At 45.9% G+C, this 21,670-nt stretch overlaps 1 protein-coding gene across 2 annotated transcripts in view; it reads right to left on the reverse strand.

The window, feature by feature from the left end:
* The window catches only part of EPB41L4B (erythrocyte membrane protein band 4.1 like 4B), an 839,761-nt gene that overhangs the window by 647,551 nt on the left and 170,540 nt on the right, over positions 1–21,670 (reverse strand). For both annotated transcript variants that reach the window (XM_082258285.1, XM_082258286.1), the window contains exon 3: positions 10,178–10,220. In XM_082258285.1, the coding sequence (XP_082114411.1) occupies positions 10,178–10,220 (43 nt within the window). The remainder of the gene's footprint in view (positions 1–10,177; positions 10,221–21,670) is intronic.

The following is a 21,670-nucleotide window of genomic DNA, read 5'->3' on the forward strand; positions in this document are numbered from 1 at the left end:
TTAACTCGAGTTTTGTACAATACTAGCCAGTGCCACCTACTAGCCACCGAACTCCCCACCGCCGCGCCTGGATGTGACGTCAGCTGCGGGGGCGGGCGGTGCGTCTGTACAGGCCGGGGCTGCAGCGCGCTGTGATAGGTACAGACAGTCTCCCCAGCCTGGATGTGACGTCAGCTGCGGGACGGGCGGTGCGTCTGTACAGGCCGGGGCTGCGGCGCGCTGTGATGATCACAGCGCGCCACAGCCCCGGCCTGTACAGACGCCCGGCCCGCCCCGCAGCTGACGTCACATCCAGGCCGGGGAGACTGTACCTATCACAGCGCGCCGCAGGCCCGGCCTGTACAGACGCACTGCCTGCCCCGCAGCCGACGTCACATCCAGGCGCGGCGGTGGGGAGTTCAGTGGCTAGTAGTGGTTAGTATTGTACAAAAAAACTCGAGTTTGACAAAAAAAAAAAACGTTTCAAGCCAAAAAATCGATAAATCGATTAAATCGATTTATCGCCCAGCCCTAGTAGTAATAAAATATTTACAAAAATGTGAGGGGTGTACTCACTTTTGTTAAATACTGTAGATACTCCTAGTTCTTGCAAAATATGCAAAATTCTCTGTGCATCAAGAGTCAAAAACTTTTGAGGCAAATTATTTTTAGAAATAGTCATAATAACTGATGCATTGCACAGTGCACAGTAATTCAATGCATATTTATATTTTAAAAAACATTACAGGCCTTTTTTTTTTTTATTCCTAAAATACACTATAAAATACAGCTCTAATCTAGCATAAAAATATAGTGCATCCGGGAAGTATTAACAGCGCCTCACCTTTTCCACATTTTATGTTACAGCACAATTACAAAATGGATTAAATTCATTATTTCCCTCAAAATTCTACAAACAATACCCCATAATGACAACATGAAAGAAGTTTGTTTGAAATCTTTGCAAATTTATTAAAAATAAAATTGGAAAAAAAAAAAAAATCACACAAGTATTTACAGCCTTTGCCATGACACTCAAAATTGAGCTCAGGTGCATCCAGTTTCCAGTGAACATCCTTGAGATTCTACAACTTGATTGGAGTCCACCTGTGGTAATTTTAGTTGATTGGACATGATTTGGAAAGGCACACATCTATCTATAAGGTCACACAGGTAACAGTGCATGTCAGATCACAAACCAAGCCATGAAGTCCAAGGAATTGTCTGTAGACCTCTGAGATAGGATTGTATTAATGCACATATCTGGGGAAGTGTATCGAAAAATGTCTGCAGCTTTGAAGGTCCCAATGAGCACAATGGCTTCCATCATCCAAAAATGGAATAAGTTTGGAACCACCAGGACTCTAGAGCCTGCTGCCCAGCCAAACTGAGCGATCGGGGGAGAAGGGCCTTAGTCAGGGAGGAGACCAAGAACTCGATGGTCATTCTGACAGAGCTCCAGTGTTCTTCTGTGGAGAGGAGAGAACCTTCCAGAAGAAAAAACATCTCTGCAGCATTCCACCAATTAGGCCTGTATGGTAAAGTGGCCAAACAGAAGCCACTCCTCAGTAAAAGGCACATGACAGCCCACCTGGAGTGGCACCTGAAGGAATCTAGGACCATGAGAAACAAAATTATCTGGTCTGATGAAACAGATTGAACTCTTTTGCCTGAATGGCAAGGAGGAAACCAGGCACAGCTTATCACCTGGCCAATATCATCTCTACAGGGAAGCATGGTAGTGGAAGCATCATGCTGTGGGGATGTTTTCCAGCAGCAGGAACTGAGGGACTAGTCCGAATCGAGGGAAAGATGAATGCAGCAATGTACAGAGACATCCTTAATGAAAACCTACTCCAAAGCCCTCTGGACCTCAGACTGGGGTGAAGGTTCATCTTCCAACAGGACAACGACCCCAAGCACACAGCCAAGCTAACAAAGGAGTGGATACCGGACAACTCTGTGAATGTCCTGGAGTGCCCCAGCCAGAGCCCAGATTTCAACCTGAACATGTCCGGAGAGATCAGAAAATGGCTGTGCACCGACGCTCCCAATCCAACCTGATGGAGTTTGAGAGGCCCTGCAAAGAAAAATGGGAAAAACTGCCCAAAAAAAAAGGTGGGCCAAGTTTGTAGCATCATACTCAAAATGACTTGAGGCTGTAATTGGTGCTCCAACAAAGTATTGAGCAAAGGCTGTGAATACCTATGTACATGTGATTTTTTTTTTTTTTCGTTTTTAATTTTTAATAAATTTTCAAACATTTCAAACAAACTTCTTTCACGTTGTCATTATAGGGTATTGTTTGTAGAGTTTTGAGGAAAAACTGTATTTTTGTCTTACCGTGAAATCCTTTGCTCTGATGTTCATTGATGGACACATCGCCAGATCTTCTTGACCCTTGGGTTTATGCTACCACGCTAGGTGGAAAAAAGTTAGACTACGCCTACATGGCAGTCCCAGGGGGTATACTCCCACTTCCTGATATAGGTCTTCAGTTTTGTAACAAGCAGTGTCAGAAGAACATAGCAACTGCCCCCCCCCCCCCCATTGAGTTGGGTTTTGTGTCCGTCAGTCAACATCAGAGAAAAGGATTTTGTGGTAAGACAAAAATCCAGTTCTCTTTCGTTTATTGACAGACACAGCTCCAGATCTTCTTGACCCTTGGGACGTCCGAAAGCAGTGTCGACATGAAGTGGGAAGAACACAGCAAGAAAAACACTTCCCAAAGGCTAAACATAGCCAACCAGGTAAAACAGGAGCTCAACTAGGAACACCTAGAGCTCACCTGACAAAAACACCCTTAAAAAGGCCTAATCCTCGCCAACAGCGGCCTGCGAAACCTTGCGGCCAAAAGAAGCATCCGCAGATGTCAACACATCCACTTTATAACATTTTGTGAAAGTGTTCATGGACGACCAGGTGACCGCCTTACAAACCTGCACTATCGACGCCTGATTATGGAAGAACCAAGAGGAACTAATTGCCCTCGTAGAATGCACCTTAACAGGGAAAGGAGGATCCTGACCCTTAATGGAATAGGCCTGCACCACAGTCCGCCTAATCTATCTAGAAATGGTCACAGCAGACGCAGTCAGCCCCTTACAGGGTCCATTCATTAAGGACAAATAAAGAACACAATTTTCGGAACAACCCAGTTGCCGACAGGTACACCCTGATTGCCCGAACCACATCCACAGAATGTAAGGCAATCTCTTTAGGATGCTTAGGACACAAGGAAGGCAACACAATGTCTTAATTTAAATGGAAACCAGAGACGACTTTGGGAAGGAACGACTGGCAGGGACAAAGAACCACCAGATAGAGTGAACAACAAGACAATGCAGCCAACTCCGACACCCTGCACGCAGAAGTAATAGGCACCAAGAAGGCTACCTTCTGTGACAGAGTAAGCAGAGAAACCTCACGAATATTTTCAAAAGGCGGTTTCTGAAGAACTGCTAGCACAAAATTGAAGTCCCACAGAGGTAACGGAGACCTCACTGGGGGAGCCAGGTGGCAGACTCCAAAGGTGTGAACCAAGTAATTTGTGGCCAACGGGCGCTGAAAGAAAATAGTCAGGGCCAAAATCTGCCCTTTGATGGTACCCAAGGCAAAACTCTGATCCACACCTCTTTGGAGAAACTCCAAAACACGAGACACCCGAGACTCACATCAAGCAATGTACACCTTCCAGATTTGATAAATCTTCCTAAAAGTAGATTTTCTAGCTTTTAACAGCATAGGAATCACCGATTCAGACACTCCTCTATCCTTCAGCACCTGGCTTTCAACAGCCGAGCCATTAAAGCCAGCGACTGTAAAGCAGGATGGAAATTCGGTCCTTGAGCTAACCGATCTTCTCTGAGAGGGAGTCTCCAAGGGACATTAGCGACCAGCCGTACTAGGTCTGCATACCAGGACCTGCAAGGCCAGTCTGGAGCCACTGGGATGATCAGAATCCCTTCTGCCTCGATTCTTCGCAGGAGTCTTGGCAGAAGAGGTATCGGGGGAAATGTCTACATCAGACAATACTGGCCCTAAGGAGCCACAAGAGCGTTTGCAGCATCAGACAGAGGATCCAGAGACCTTGCTACAAATCTCTGCACCTTCCTGTTTAGACTAGAGGCTAACCGGTCCACCTCGGGAGTCCCCCACCTGAGACACAGTCGATGAAACACCACCTGACGGAGAGACCATTCTCCCTGATCCAACGTCTGCTGACTGAGCTAGTCTGCCTACCAATTTTCTACTCCTGGAATATGCACAGCAGAGATGGCTGGAACAAATCTTTCTGCCCACCTTAGAATGTTGGCTACTTCCTAGGCAGCTAGGACACTTTTGTTGCCCCCTTGATGATTGACATATGCAATGGCCGTGACATTGTCCGATTAAATCCTTACCGGGGGCCCCTGCAGATGAACCGTCCATTGGGTCAGACAAAGCATGATCGCCAGAATTTCCAGGATATTAATCAGCAGGCTGGACTCGGGAGTCCAAAACCCCAGGGAACAATCCATGCCTAAGACACCTCCCCACCCGGACAGGCCGGCATCCATGGTGGCCACTGTCCAGTACAGGGGGAGAAAGGATTTTCCCTGTCGAATCATCGTAGCGTGGAGCCACCAGATCAGGGATCCCCTCGAACCCCAGCTCAACAGTATCAGATTGTCTAAAGACTGTGGGTTCTTGTTCCATTTGGCAAGAATCTCCTTTTGCGGATCTGGTATGGAACTGAGCAAACAGAACCGCCTCGAGGGTGAAGACCATTAAGCCCAGCAATTGCATACAAGTCCAGAGAGATGGCTGCCAAATGGACAACAGAAGCCGCATCGCATCTTGCAACTTCCTAAGTTTCACCTCCGGAAGAAACACTGGGGCTGAGGCCGTGTCCAGATAATCCAGTTTGGTGAATGGGACAAGAACAGATTTTTGGAAATTCAGTTTCCAGCCGAACTGTTGCAGAGATCGCACCAAAATGTCCAGACTGTCTTTTAACCTCCCTGGCGGTATTTTCGAGTGTGGCTCGGGGTTAATTTTCAGTACCAAAAGCGGTAACCCCGAGCCACACTCGGGATTACCCCCGCAATGTTACTCGCGTTCCCTGCGATCCCCCCGACGTCCTCCCCGGCTGATTGCGGCCTTCCGGTTCCCTCCCTGCGAGCGTTGTGACGCTGGGGGGTGGAACCGGCGGCAAATTCAAAAGTGTAAATACACTAAATGTCATGATACAAAGCTGTGATCCTAACGGATCACACTGTATCAGGCCATTTCAGCACAGGATTGCACCTGGATACTTTTCCAGTGCCCTGCCTGTTCTTTTCCAGTGCTTTGAGCCTGGAAAATTTTGAATGACCATGGCGTCCAAAAAGTTTTTTTTTGCGCAAAAGCGCTTTTAGACAAACTGGAAAACCGCAACAGCGAAACGGAGTTACTTGAAGAACTGAGCGATAGCGATTCGTGGGAAAATTCGTCATTAGGTACGGAAAGTGGCGACAGCGACGATTCTGATGTCTCTTTCTGGCACATAGCTTGTGGAATTTGGGAAGTATATCAAATGATTCTTCAGAATTTCCAACGGAGCTATGTGCCAGAAAGAGACATCAGAATCATCGCCGTCATCACTTTCCGTACCGGATAACGAATTTTCCCACAAATCGCTATTGTTCAGTTCTTCAAGTAACTCCGTTTCGCTGTCACCATTTTCAGTTCGTCTAAAAGTGCTTTTGCGCAAAAAGAACGCTTTTTGGACGCCATGGTCGTTCTCAATTTTCCAGGCACAAAGAACTGGAAAAGCACAGGCAGGACACTGGAAAAGTCACCAGGTGCAATCCTGTGGTGAAATGGCATGATACAGTGTAATCCGTTAGGATCACAACTTTGTATCATGTCATTTAGTGTATTTACAGGTTTTTAAATTGCCACCGGTTCCACCCCCCTGCGTTGCAACGCTTGCAGGGAAGGGAACCGGAAGACAGGTGCCGGCATCGGCGGAGCACACAGCAGGAGGACAGCGGGAGGACAGCAGGGGATCGCAGGGGAAGGGGAGTTTTAAAACAACAGATTCCCGTGCAAAACAATATTCCGCTTTTAGCACAGAAATCTGGACATAATCAAACTACCAGGGAGGTTAAAGCATTCAGAGAATCTGAGGCTCGAAGAAGAAGGTCATCCAAGTACCCCAGTGCCGCGATCCCTTTCTGCCTTAGCAACGCTAACACCAGGGCCAAAACTTTTGTAAACACCCTAGGAGCTGAGGAAAGACCAAAGGGTAACACTACGAATTGATAGTGCTCCTCGCCCACGGCAAAGCGAAGAAAACGCTGATGCGCGATATAAATTGGTATATGAAGGTAAGCGTCCTTGATATCGATAGAGGCCAGGAAATCCCCTATATGAAGGGATGCCACTACCATGCGAATGGACTCCATTCTAAATTTCTGACCCGCACAAAGCGGTTCAAGACCTTGAGGTACAAAATTGGATGGAACATGCCTTCCTTCCTGGAAACAGTAAATAGGTTTGAATAAAACCACTGAAAGCGTTCCAATTCCGAAACCGGTATGATGACCCCTGTAAAAGTAGATACTGTACCGCCTCAAGAAAACCTCATAGGCGATCTGGGGCTAAACGCAGGTTGGAAAGGAAGAACCTTGCTGGAGGCAAGGACCGGAACTCAACCTGTTAACCAGACTGAATCAACTCGTGGACCCATTTGACTTGAATCAAGGAGGTCCACAGACTCGGAAAGAAGTGAAGACGTCCCCCAACCCAGATACGTGTGAGGGCGTCCCTTCAGACAGAAGTGGGCTTATCTGCGGTTCCCGAGGAACGCGCTCTCGACTTACCAGGCCCCCTGCGGGGTTAAGGGCTGATTTTGATCCCTGGTCCTTAGATCCCAAGAGAAGAAAGGACCGCTTATGGGCTGAGAAGAAAGGGCCATGTTTGTGATGAGACTCTTTGCTGCTGGTAGTCTGTGGAAGCAGAGTACTCTAACCTCCAGTAAGATCCTTAATCTCTTCCATGGAAGCTCGGAACAAGCGGTCTCCTACAAAAGGGAAATTAGTCAATACTTTCTTGGAAGCCTGGTTCGCAGACCAGTATTTTAGCCATATGATGTGGCGAAGAGTCACCGCTCTCACGGACACCCTGCAGGCTAAGGGGGCTGCATCCTGAAAGGCATCACAGATATACTGCAACCCCTAGACCAACTGGTCCGCCAGCTCTGCAAGGTCGGGTGGACTGTCCCTCTTCCAAATCCTGGCACAGGAGCTTAACCCGTTCCGTTAAGGTCTGGGAAACCAAGGTTATGGCAAAAAATTGGCCGCAGAATGGAGCCAGCCATGGTAAAAAAAATAAAAAAAATAAATAAAAAAGGTATCGGACCAGAGATTCAGCTCTCTTGTCAAAAGGGTATCCTGCTTTTTTTCACTTTTAACTACAGGTAAGCCCTCTAATAAGGCTTACCTGTAGGTACAATTAATATCTCCTAAACCGGCACGGTTTAGGAGATATTTGCAGTGCATGCAGCCGCTCACGTGATCGGCGCATGCACTCTGAAGGTCCGGCGGACCTACAGCTTCCCTTGCCGGAGCTTGCCGGAAAATCTCTGACATCATCACGGCCCCGGCCAATCACAGTGCCGGAGCCGCCAAACCCGGAAGAGACGCCGTGGAATCATGTCAGCGCCCGCAGCGGTGTGGTGTCCGGGGGTCCGTGTCGGGGCTTCGTTCTAAGGTAATTCATAATGAGCTAGTATGCGATGCATACTAGCTCATTATGCCTTTGTCTTGCAGGGTTTGTTTTTTTTTTTTTTTTTTTTTTTTTTTTTTTTAACGTCACTAGCCTGTGACCCGCTTGTGAGCCAATAGCGGGCGAGCGCGGCTCGTTCACTAAGCAGTCAGTGCGTGTGACCGGCGGACCCGATGTTCGCCGGTCAATCGGTGATCGTCGGTAGAGAGGGAGAAAGGCAGGCGGCTAATGTAAACAAGCCGACTGTCATTCTCCCCTGTGTAAAAATGTAGATCAGACGGTTCTACTATGTAGAACCGTTGATCTCTGTTTTGACAATAGTAGACATGTCCCATCACAGTTAGAAACACGCCCCTAGGACACACTTAACCCCTCCCTCTCCAATACAGTTAACCCCTTCCCTGCCAGTGTCATTTTTACAGTAACAGTGCATATGTATAGCACTGATTACTGCAGTAATGTCACTGGTAACCCCAAAAGTGTCAAAAATGTCAGTCAAGGGTCCGATCTGTCCGCCGCAATGTCGCAGTCCCGCAAAAAAAAAAAAATCGCAGATCGCCGCCATTACTCGTTAAAAAAAAAAACACCAAAAATGACAAAAATCTTTCCCTTTGTTAGTAAACGCGATAACTTTTGCGCAAACCAATCAAAATACGCTTTTTGTGATTTTTTTTTTACCAAACATATGTAGCATAGAACAAAATTGGCCGAAAATTTAAAAAAATTTTGATTTTTAAATTTTTTTGGGGAATTTCATATAAAAAAATGTGAAAAAAAATTGTTATTTTTGCAAAATTTACGCTCTTTTTTTGTTTATGGCGCATGATCAAAAAATCGCACAGGTGATCAAATACCACCAAAAGAAAGCTCTGTTTGTGGGGAAAAAAAGGACGTCAAATTAGTTTAAGTACAGTGTCGCACGTTAAAGTTACGCAGTTAAAAAAAAAAAAAAAAAAAAAAAAAAAATCGCAAAAAAACCCCTGGTCAGGAAGGGGGTAAAATCTTCTGGGGCTTAAGTGGTTAAAGGATGGAGAGTCCTCCACCAGGAGAAGGGTGGCTTTATTCAACCTGAAAACCTGCGAGTCCACCACAAGGTGGTACTGTCAGTTTTGTTTTGTTTTTTGTTTAACATGGACTCTTCAAAAGGATACCTTCTAGCAAAGCTCTTAGGGCCCCCGACGTTGCATTTGGAGGAAACCCCACTGACTCACGACAATGTTGTCAAAATAGGTGGGGAAGGAAAACACATTTGCCACTTTGGAGGCTCTACGGGTACCAAATTGCACCCGCGCAGCCAACGAAGCGGTAGCTGCGTCCTCCAATTTCAAAGTTTCCCGCACTGATACAATCGGCTTTTTCCTGCACAGCTGTATTGGAAGAGGAACCATCTTCACTATCAGAGCACTCAGGGTGCGTGGACGTGGACCCAGTAGGGTGACTCGTGTCCGCGGTGACCAAATCAACCTCAGAATCTGAGGAGACAGAGGATGCAGGTGAAGGTAGAAGATGCTTTTTGCTTGTCCTATTTTGGAGGGCCATATCTACTTTGGACACCAGTGACTGCAGGACCGCCGTCATAGCAGACAAGGCGAACTGGGACCCTGTGAGGGGATCAGGTGGTGACGCGCCCCAGGGACTCCATGGATTAACATGGGGACCGCCAGCAAGATGTGTAAAAATTGCTGTTAAAAGTTCCCCCCCACCACTGCACCGGCGGCACCGCAAGTCCCAGCGCACCAATTACAGCTATAGCAGTAAGAGGGAGCCGTTTAGCACTCACAGGGATTCACCACCCCCTCCTCAGAAGCAGAGCCAGGCTGCACACTATGCGGTGTTCAAAGAGAAAGAGGAAGTTCAGGAACTGCCACAAGAGGCCCGCTACAGATTCACCACCCCAAAGGCTTCAAAAACATGGCCGCCATGTGATAGCAATGGGAAACCGGAAAATGGCCGCCAGAGTACAAAAACATGATTGCCGATTATACAGCAGTCATCTACCCCAAAATGGAGACTACACGCGGCTCCCGGGACCCCAGGTACACTTGGGCGGTAAGGGGAGACCCCGCTAGTAACCCCTACAAGGCTGCACTATAGGCATAGTAAAACATGTTTCCGCCTAGTGTCTCACTCCTGTAGGGGGCAGCATAAATCCAAGGCTCAAAAAGATCTAGAGCGGTGTCCCTCAATGAACGAAAGCGAAAAAATGAATTTAATCCATTTTGGAATAAGGCTGTACCATAACAAAATGTGGAAAAAGTGAAGCGCTATGAATACTTTCCGGGTGCACTGTATACATCTCTAAGGAATCAAAACCAATGCTTACCCATTTTATCAGTATGTCATTTTAAAATCGTTTTATATTATTTGCTTGGAACTTTTCAAGCTGTAGGTAAAACAGATACAATTCAAAGTTAAAAAAAAAAAAGCAAAATATTGAGATACATACTTTTTATTTGTTTCTTAATGGGTTTCGTATGGTCCAGCCAATGCTTTAAAGAAAAGAAAACAAAAAATGTGTCAACATGCATGTAAAATGATTTAGAAAAAAAAAAAAAAAAAAAAAGAAGGTCTGCTTGCTTGGGAGAGCTTACTTCATTGTATTTTTTTAAAGGATTAGTTTTCCTTTGTATTATACATTACTGGGGAAAAAGTAAGCTTTTCCTGTAGGGGTGGCTTCCCCTAATCCTGGTCAGAAAACATTTACTGAGAGAGATCGGTTGCATCCTGTACAGAATCTAGGACATGAGAACTGCTGGGCCGGGCAACCGCATCCAAGAAACAAGCAATTCCCTTCAGACATACAACCATGCGTGTGCAGTGCACTCTTCCTCCACCGTCACAGCAGCCACTGATCTTAGTCACTAATGTGACAGAGGCAGAGGAGCGAATATGTGACTGTACAGTATGTGAGATGGAGAGCGCCCAACTGTTTTTTATATCCTAGATCTGCACAGGAGAGGATCTCTCTCAAAGAAAGTTTACTAGCCAGGCTTTGGGGAAACCACCTTTGACTACACGAAAATTGTTTGAAGGCAGCCCATTTTGGTTCTCCACTAAATTACATTTTGTTAAATACTGGGACCCCTCTACTGCACAGTAAATTTTAGAACAAAGTTAATATAAAATCTACCAATTACATGCAACTCCAGGAAACCAACAAAACAAAAAAAAAAAAAAGCATATTCATACACAATGGGTTTAGGCGTGTACCTTCAGGTGATTGGACACTGGCAAGCTGTTGAGGACACACCCACCATAACCCTACCCTACTCCATAGGTCATCAGCTTTGTAGAAAGTAATTCATAGTAAACCAAGAAAAGGAAGGGCGGGTAGCCTGTGACCTGTACTACCAAGATATGGAAATTGCAGGTAAATCAAAATTCCTTTTCTCCGAATCATACAGTACAGAACACAGGCAACATATTCATAATCACGCATATCCCCAAGCAATGAAAACAGAGGTTGGGCCACAATTCGGAAACGGGAACTGTGCCAACAGGCCAAACACACAACCCAAGCACAGAGTGCCTCTGCAAGAACCTTTTGCCCAAAAGGTGCACTTGCAAAATATGTCCACCTGGTAAAAATTTGAGAAAAGTATTGACAGAAAACCAGGCAGTGGACTTTACAGTTAGGCTACAGAGGCTGTGCCAAAATGACAAGGAAACACCTACAGATCTGGAGGAGTTGGCATGCAGCAATGCATGAGGAGTTTTTAAGAGCATATGTTCTTTATCCTCCATGCAGTGATAGATTTTAAAGTAGGGTGTTCCTTGCAAGGACTCAAGGAAAGAACAAAGCGGGAATCCATTTGTTTGATGGAAGCAGTAACTTTAATGTATATTCTAATGGCTCTGATTACATACAGGCAATGCAGAGAGAATTCCTTTGCATGCCTAGGATCAGGGCCCAAGGATGGCAAAACCAGGTCATTGAGATGAAACACAATCTTTAGAAGAAAGGATGGTCTTGGGGCGTAAAACATCCTTGTCTACGCCCAAGGATGGTCTTGGGCGTAGACAACAGGTACAAGTGTTTGTTACCAAAAATAGTTTTTTGCTGGAAAGAATCTCCAGGGGGTAATCCCTGATGTGCTCAAAGTATGGTTTCTGCAAGGCAGAGAGAGAAATGAAGGTCCCCGGAAGAACGGGTGCTACAAGAGGGCCCGATACAATAAACACCTTGAATATTTTTTATTTTTTAAAACAAGGGAATGCTAGCCAGAGGCCTTTGGAAAAGGGTGGATACTAAGAGCCAATTTCTGGTCAAGACCCATTTTCAGGAAAGCCAGAATACAAGACAGAAAAAAGAATTTCCAGGTTCAAAAACAGATCATCTGGCTTTTCTTGCTCTCAGCAAGGTATGAAATCACAGACTCAAATGCCTTTAAAGCCAGAGACTGAAGCAAGATGAAATATAAGGCCTTGTGATAGCAGATATGGCTTGTTGGGTAGAGGCCAGGGGTCATTTGCTAGACATTTGGGTAGGTCTGATTTTTTTCAGGTTATTTTGGGCCAGATCAGATAAAAATACAGGTTTTTACCTTGCCTGTTTTTTTTGTAGTAAGCAAGGCAGAATTAATACTGGAGGGTAGGCATACATTAGCCTGAACAGAGATTAGGGAATAGCTAGGGCATTCAAGGCCAGGGTTAGAGGATCCCTTGTTCTGGTAACAGCAGCAGCTTTGTTTAATATGGAGGCTAAAATTACCCACTTTGCATGAAGCTCTTTGTTCAAGATAGTGATAATCTGGAGGGACAGAAATCTTCCACAATCCTCTTCATTCACTTCCAATGGTGGCCATACACTAGACGAAAAATTGTTCGAGAAATCTGTAATTTGGACAGTTGTCTTTCAGCCAGTTAATGCACAAATCGGTTATGACGTTTTTGAGCCAAAGAAAAAAAAAAAAATTGACAAGTATGGAACTTTTCTGCCGAACGAACGATGAATTAAAAAGGTTAATGTGTTTCTCTTCCAAACGGTTTGCACTAGGCATATGTGACAAAACGAACGAAAAACTAATCTATGTCCTTTGAAAGATCAAAATTTGGTCATTACAGGATGGAGAAATAATTTGCTCTGACGGCTGAGTGTTCGTTCAAAAAGGAGTTCAAACTATTTTTCGTATAGTGTATGGCCAGCGCTTGGCAAGCCAAAAACGGAGCAAATTTAATTCCTGAAACCAAGGGTTTCAGACAGCGTTGAAGCATGTATCCCTCCTGCCTGGCTACTGAAGAAGGCAGTGATTATTGCTAGCGGCTATAGCAGCCACTAGCAATAATCGCAGGTACAACCCTGCATACTGGTTGTACACAAGTTGATTGATCGATCAACTTGGTACATTCAGACTTCCCATACAAGGTTTGAATCTTGCCCCGTTCCTTCTGAACCGGCCATGATTCGAACTGTGTATGGCCTACCTTAGTCTGCGTATTCTAGGACCAGTGTATCTGGATCTGACTCTAGCTGTAAAAAAAGAGTGGGAGAGAAGGCTGGGCATTTCTGAGCCCTGGACAAAGATAGCTGTATTAAGACTGTAATCTGTTCATGGAAATGTGACATACAGGCAGAGAACATTGGTTTAGTCAAATGCACCACGTGTTCTCTACTTTAAATAGAGCTAGTACAGATAGAGCCCGGTGTTAACACCAGGCCCTGTCATGGTGCAAGGGATACATCACCGCTCCTTTTCTCCTCATCTCTGCTATAACTACAAGATAGGGCAAGCATGTCCGTAAGGAGTACACGGTAACCCAGGTATAGACCATCCTGTAATTTATCCTCCTGACGTAAGGGCAGGAAAAGCCTTATAAGGCTACCTTATAAGAACTCTAGGCTGAAGTGGCATTTAAGTGTGTGAACAGTGGTGTGCTGTAACACTTGATCATCCACTAAGTTTGAAAATGTTGCAGTGATTACATTCCAAACATAGTCCATAACCGCAGCAGTCACAATTGCAGGGTGACCCTGTCTTACCCATCTACAATGCTGGACAGTATATATTGTCCAGGCTTCGTCAGTCATGGTAGCCAAACCCCTCAAAGAAGTCTTCAGGAACTGTGTTCTATAGCAATGAACCATGGCCCTGAACTTGTATAGCACCCTGGGGCAAACTCAATGAATTGCACCAAGTGCCAAGGTGACTGCCTTTGCAGGATCCAGTGCTCGAAGCACCATTACAGACTGACCCTACAGCATGGGGTCTGGGTATGTCTCACTGATCCAGATACACTGCTTCTGTGTAGGCATTAGAAGGCAGTGAGGTGTTGATTAAAGGAGTTAAAAGAAAATACACAAAAATAGTAAAACTAGTAAAAGCGGATATCTCTACGAAGGAAAAGAGGCCCATCACCTTCAGACACTAGCAACAAAACTGGATTTTTGACTTACCATTAAAATCCCTTTTCTCTATCGTTCATTGACAGACGCAGCTCCATATTCTTCTTGACTATTGGTTTATGCTGCCCACTACAGGATTAGGACACTAGGCAGAACAAATCTTTACCACGCCTATGGGGCAGTCCCTACAGGCATACACCCACACACTCTGCTATAGGATTCAGTTTTGTTGCAAGCAGCGTTTAGAAGAAAAAAAACCTCAACCCACTCAGAAAGAGAGGGGCGGATGCTGCGCCTGTCAATGAACTTCAGAGAAAAAGATTTTACGGTAAGTCAAAAATCCAGTTATCTCTATTGTTTATTGACAGACGCAGCTCCATATTCTTCTTGACCATTGGGATGTCCCAAAGCAGTATTTGCATGAGGGGTGGGAAAAAACACAGAAAAGAACGCAATTCCCCAAAGGCTAAACTTGGCCAACCAGATGACATGGAGCTCAACCAGGAACAACTGGAGCTCATCTAGAAACATACACCCTCAAAGATAATAAAATTGCTCTTTTAAACAGCAGCCTGCAAAATCTTGCTGCCAAAAGAAGCATCCGAAGATGCCAACACATCTACTCTCTAGAATTTTGGTAATGTGTGCACAGACGACCACGTTGCCGCCTTGCAAACTTGCATTACAGATGCCTGATGGCAAAAAGCCCAAGAGTCACTCAGCGCCCCAGTAGAATGCGCCTTCATAGGGAAAGGTGGAACCCGGCCCTTCAGTGAATAAGCCTGTACCACCATCTGCCTGATCCACCTGGCTATGGTCGCAGCAGACGCAGCCAATCCCTTTCGAGGTCCTTCTGTGAGGACAAAGTCTGGATTTCCTAAAAGATTCAGTAGCCGCCAGGTAAACCCTAATTGCTCAAACCACATCCAAAGAATGCAAAGCAATTTCCTTGGGATGCTTGGGCTTAGGACAGAGTGAAGGCAGCACAATGTCTTCATTCAGATGGAAATCAGAAACCACCTTAGGTAGAAATGCCTGATTAGGTCAAAGTACCACTTTTTCTCTGTGGACCACCAGATAGGGTGAACAGCAGGACAACGCCGCCAATTCAGATACTCTGCGGGCAGAAGTAATAGCCACCAAAAAGGCAACCTTCTGAGACAGTGTAAGCAAAGGAATCTCCCTAATGTTCTCAAAAGGAAGTTTTTGAAGAACAGACAATACCAAATTAGGATCCCACGGAGGTAGCGGGGATCGCCTCAAAGGAGCCATATGGTGGACCCCTTGTATAAAAGTTCGAATTAAGGCATGCATAGCTAAAATACGTTGGAAAAACATAGCCAAAGCCAACACTTGGCATGTGATAGTGCCCAAAGCCAACCACTGTATGGTCAAAATCCTAGCCATCGAAAAATGGCGAGGATGCACCTTCAGCGATTCACACCATGAGATGTACATTTTCCACATATGATGCTAGATCTTCCTGGAAGTAGACATTCTGGCGTTCAACAGTGTAGGAATCACTGAATCAGAAAGACCCCTATCCTTCAATACCTGGCTTTCTACAGCCACGCCGTTAAAGCCAGTGACTGTAAAGCAGGATGGAAGATTGGCCCTTGAGACAGCAGATCTTTCCGGAGACAAAGTCTCCAAGGAGCATCGGTGACCAAACTTACCAGATCTGCGTACCAAGAACCAGATCTGCGTACTAAGGGCCACCAGAATGACCGGAATCACTTCCACCTCTATTCTGCACAGAAGCCTTGGCAGGAAATTCCGCAGAGGGACGGCATAGATCAGCCAATATTGACCCCAAGGTGCCACCAGTGTGTCTGTGGCGTCGACCAGAGGATCCCGTGACCTGGCTACAAACCTCTGAACCTTCTTGTTCTTCCCAACGGACACACAGGAGGTGAAACACGTCCGGATGCAGAGACCCATTTCCCCTGATCCAACACCTGACGACTTCGGTAATCCGGCGGCCAGTTTTCCACACATGGTATGTGCACCGCGGAAAGGGCTGAACAAAATTTTCTGCCCATTTCAGGATCTCAGCCACCTCCTGGGCCACCAAGACACACTTGGTGCCCCCTTGATGATTAATGTAAGCCACAGCCGGACATTGTCCGATTGAATCCCGGCTGGACAACCCTGTAAACTATTTGTCCAGTGACTCAGGCAAAGCTTTATTGCTCTGAGTTCCAGAATATTGATTGAAAATCTGGACTCTTCTACTGTCAAGGACCCCTGGTCACACAGCTTACCCAGCACTCCTCCCCAGCCAGAAAGGCTGGCGTCTGTGGTTACCACAGTCCAATACGATGGGAGGAAGGACTTGCCTGGTGTAGTGCTAACGAACGAAGCCACCATAGAAGAGCAGTCTTTGTGTTGACTTAACCGAATCATAGTGTCCAAGGATTTTGGATCTTTGTTCCATTTGACAAGAATTTCCCTATGTAAGGGCCTCGTGTGGAACTGAGCTAACGAAAGTTGACATCAACAGACCTAAGGCTCGCATGCAAGTCCATAGAGAGGACAGATTGCTGGATAACAGCAAACAAATCACCCCCTGCAACTTTTGCAGCTTGTCCGGAGGAAGAAAAACCCTCCCCAAAGCGGAGTCCAGAGTCAGGCCCAGATAATACAGTTTTGAGGATGGCACCAGGACTGATTTTTTGAAATTGATATTCCAACCAAACTCTTGCAGAGTCCGCTCAGTGATTGTCAAGTCACCCAACAGGGCCGAATGTGAGTCTGCTCTTAAGAGGAGATCGTCCAAGTACCCCAGTACCGCAATCCCCCATTGTCGCAGTCATGCAAATACCGGAGCCAACACTTTGGTGAAGATCCTGGGGGCGGAGGCGAGACCAAAGGGTAACACCACAAATTGATAATGCTCCTCTCCTACAGCAAGCAAAGAAAACGCTGGTGTCCAGCATAAATAGGGATGTGTACATATGCGTCCTTGATATCAATGGAGGCCAAAAAGTCTCCTTTGTGTAAGGACGACACTACCGTGCGAATGGACTCCATTCTAAAACTTCTGTACCTGCACAAAGCGGTTCAGAGCCTTGAGGTCCAGAATTGGACGTATTTTTTCTTCCTTCCTCGGCACTGAGAACAGGTTTGAATAGAATCCCTGAAAGCATTCTAGAGAGGGAACCGGCACAATCACCCCTTGCAACAGCAAATCTTGTACCGCCTCTCATAGATCCCTTAACCGATCTGGAGATAGGCGTAGATTGGACAGGAAGAACCTGTCCGACGGTCGAGACTAGAATTCAATCTTGTAACCCGATCGGATCAGTTCAAGGACCTATTTGTCCTTAATCAAGGAAGTCCATATTTCCGTAAAGAAGCAAAGACATCCCCCCACCCCAGATATGGGTGAGGGCATCCCTTCATGCAGACAGGGATTTGTCTGCAGGTCTGGATTGGCCTGTTCTCGGCTTACCCGACCATGTCTTCTTGAAACCCCCAGAAGACCTAAATGGCTTTGATCCTTTCCCCTGCGTGCCGGAGGCACGAAAGGACCGCCTGTGGGCTGTAAAATAAGGCCCCCAAGTATTATGCGGTGACTTGCCCTTGGCAGATTGAGGAAGAGGTGAACTCTTTCCCTCTGTGAGTCCTTTGATTAACTCATCCAATGAGGAACCAAACAGTCTCCCGTAAAGGGGAGATCCGATAGCGCCTTTTTTGAGGCCTGATCTGCAGACCAGCTTTTTAGCCACATCATGCGTCTAAAAGCTACCCCCACCGCGGACACTCTGGCTACAAGAGAGGCCGCATCTAGCGATGCATCACATATATCGTCAGGCCCAGAGAGCTGTTTCTAAAGCCTCGTACACACGCGTCGAATTTCGGCAGGGAATTTTCGTCCGACGACTGATCCGCCAATTTTCGGCTTGTTAGTATGATGCTTCCGACAACCGACTCCGACTTTTCGGTCGAAAAAATTCTGGTGTGCAGGCTATAAAATTTTTGTCCACCGTCAAAACACGTCTGATTTTCGTGCAGTCAGTACATATTTTGACAGGGAAAAATCTTATGAGCAAGACTGGGCATGCTCAGAGGTGAAACACCACAAAGAAAGCAATCCAACACATGACATAACTTCTGAAGTATAATTCTGTCGGACGACAAAATTCGTGTGCAGTCTAGAGCACATTCCAACCAACAGACACCACTCTAGACAAAAGACGAACGACCGGTCGGCGGAAATTTGTTGCATGTGTACGAGGCTTAAGTCACTTTTTAGTAAACTTTGCCCATTCCATTATGGTCTGGGACACCAGAGTGATCACGAAAATTGGTTTAAGTATTGAACCCGCTATCACATGCAAGTTGCGGGATAGGGGACTCCTCCACCGGGACCAGAGCAGATTAGTTCAGTCTGCAAACCAGATGGTCCACCTTCGGTGGTACGGTCCATCTTACGGATACCGCATCCGCGAATGGGTAGCGCCTTTTAAAATGCTTCGGGTTCACTAACATTGGTTTGATGCGCCCCCCACTGTTCAGTGACAATTTTGTCAAAAAGTTCCGGACAATGGAAAACCTTGCCCGATTTCTGGGATTTGCGGGTACCAAAAGATACCTGCATCACTGGTGCTGCAGAATCATCCTCAAATTTTCGAGTTTCCCGTACTGACATTAAGTGCCTCCTTCAGCGCGCTTTCCCATGCGGCTGCAGGCAAGGATTTGTCGTCCTTGCCATCCGAGTGCGATGGCGTAAATCCCTCAAGGTGGCATGCGTCTGCATCGGCCATATCTACCTCAGAATACCTCAAGATACAGGGGAGGACATAGGGCACTTTTTACGAGTAGCCTTTTTTAAAACCAAATCCACTTTTGACACTGGAAAAAACTGGAAACCAGCTTTGGAAGGAAGGACGAATCCGGAGGAAGCACCACTTTATCCCTGTGAACCACCAGATAGGGAGAAAGATAGGACAATGCTGCCAGTTCCGACACCCTGCGCGCATAAGTAATAGCCACCAAGAAGGTCGCCTTCTGGGATAAGGTAAGATGGGGAATCTCCTGAATATTTTCAAAGGGAGGTTTTCTGGAGAACCGATAGCACCAAATTAAGGTCCCAAGGTGGCAATGGAGGTCGCACCGGTGGTGCCAAGTGTCGCAACCCCTGGATAAAGTTACGCACCAGGGAATGGGTGGCTAATGGCCTTTGGAAGAAAAATTGCCAAGGCCGAAACCTGACACTTGATAATACTCCAGGTAAATTTTTGATCAACTCCCGGTTAAAGGAAAGCCAAGTAAGCGCGAGAGGAAATTCCAAGAGACTCACACCATGCAATATACGACTTCCACGTACGAGGATAGATCTTTCTAGAAGTCGCTTTCCTCACTTTAAGCAGAGTGGGAATCACAGAAGCAGACAATCCCCTGTCCTTTAGCACCTGGCTTTCAACAGCCAAGCCAACTGTAAAGCAGGATGGATGATTGGCCCTTGAGACAGTAGATCCTCCCTGAGAGGAAGTCTCTAAGGTATGCCTGCGACTAGCCTAACCAGGTCGGTGTACCAAGCTCAGTAAGGCCAGTCCGAAGCCACAAGGATGACCGGAATCCCTTCCGCCTCGATCATGCGAAGAAGTTTTGGCAGCAACTTGAGAGGGGGAAATGCATACATCAGCTGATACTGACTCCATGGAGCCACCAGTGCATCTCTGGTGTCTGCCAGAGGGTCCAGAGAGCAGGCCACAATCCTCTGCACTTTCCTGTTGATCTGAGACGCCAACAGATCTACTTCTGGAGTTCCCTAACGAAGGCCCAATACTGAAACATCTCCGGGTGGAGAAACCATTCCCCTTGATCCAAAGTCTGTCGACTGAGGTAATCCCCCTGACAATTTTCCACTCCTGGAATGTGAACAGCAGAGAGAGCTGGAACATAGCGTTCTGCCCATTGAAGGATGCCTGCCACCTTCAAGGCCACAAGGACCCCCCTGGTGCCCCCTTGGTGATCGACATAAGCCATGGCTTCAGCATTGTCCGATTAAATGCGCACTGGACAGCCCTGAAGGTACTCTGTCCAATGGACTAGGCAAAGCCTGATCGCTTTCAGCTCCAGAATATTGATCAGTAACCTGGATTATTCCAGGGACCTGACCCCTTGAGCAGAAAGCCTGCCGAGAACACCTCCAAACCCGGACAGACTGGCATCCATGGCGACAACTGTCCAATATAAGGGGAGGAACGATTGTCCTTGTTTAAACGTCAAAGACCGAAGGATTTCCTTCTGGAGGATGCTCGTGTGGAATTGAGTGAAAGGGACCTCCTCGAAGGACGACACCATCAGTCCCAGAACTCTCATACAAGTCCAAAAGAATGACCATTTGCTGGACAGCAATAGCTGAATCGCAGTCTGGAGTTTTTTAAGTTTTTCCAGAGGAAGAAACACCCTGGCTGAGGATGAGTCCAAAGTGAGGCCCAGATAATCCAGTCTCATGGAAAGGACCAGGGACGACTTCTAAAGGTTCAGAATCGGAGCCAAAGCTTTGGTCTCGCCTCTGCTCCTCGGGTCTTCACAAAAGTCTTGGCTCAATAAAACTGCTGCGTTTACTGAATATGAACAGCTGCTGGCACAACACAACAATATTGTTAGAAGCAATTTAGAAGAAAAAAAAAAGTAGAACAGTGCCACGCTAAAGTCTTAAAACATGATTGGATTGATCTAACATATAAAGTGCCGTATATGAAGACTGGAAAAATTAGTAGTAGTGCAAAATAACCTAAAGTGCATAATGCAAAATAACAAAATTAATTCAGTGTATATTTCCATGAAAGTGCAAAATCAAAACAACTTAAAAAATCAGATGTATAAACTCCGCGCAAAAGGACTCTAATAGGATATGCCCAAAAATTGTGCAAAGAAAATATGTCCCAGTGACAAGTGTGTGGAGTAAATAAAATGTATAGATAGTGTGTGTGAGTGTAGGCTGCAGCCTCCCTGAATATTAGTCCGGGGACTAAATATAAAATGGATAAAAAATAGGGTGTTGGCGCTGCCTATTTAAAAAACAATAAAAACGTGCAGACTGTAAATACAATAAAGTGACAGTGACAAATAATTTAGCGTAAATATTGCATGCTAAAACATAACTCAATACAAATGAGTGCTAATCAAAATAAAGGTGCTTAGCAGATAAAGTGCTTATCAAATAAAGTGTTGTAGTGCACGTGCAAAGAAATCCCAACTGTATCATACAGTATATGGAAAGTGCTGTAAAGAGCTGGGAAAAGAACTAGTATACAAAGGATAAATATACAAATGCCAGAAAAATGTAATAAAATGAAAACACAATCAGAATAGTGTTGGTGTACAAATAGAATATCCTAAAAGGAAACACAATCCAAATAGTGCTGGTGTGCAACCAATCTGTGAATAGTCCCAACACAATCCAAATAGTGCTGGTGTGCAACCAATCTGTGAATAGTCCCAATGATGGGATTTTTGTAGTCCAGTGACTGAGTATATTGTGCAGGAAAAAAATATATATATATGAGTGGTAGGTGACAATCACTGTATTCAAAAGGGTGACCCCGTGCCGTGTGGTAGGGTGCTGCGTGGTCCTTTCTG

This window comes from Pelophylax lessonae (genome assembly GCF_965119305.1).
Source record: "Pelophylax lessonae genome assembly, chromosome: 5".
NCBI lineage: Eukaryota > Metazoa > Chordata > Amphibia > Anura > Ranidae > Pelophylax > Pelophylax lessonae.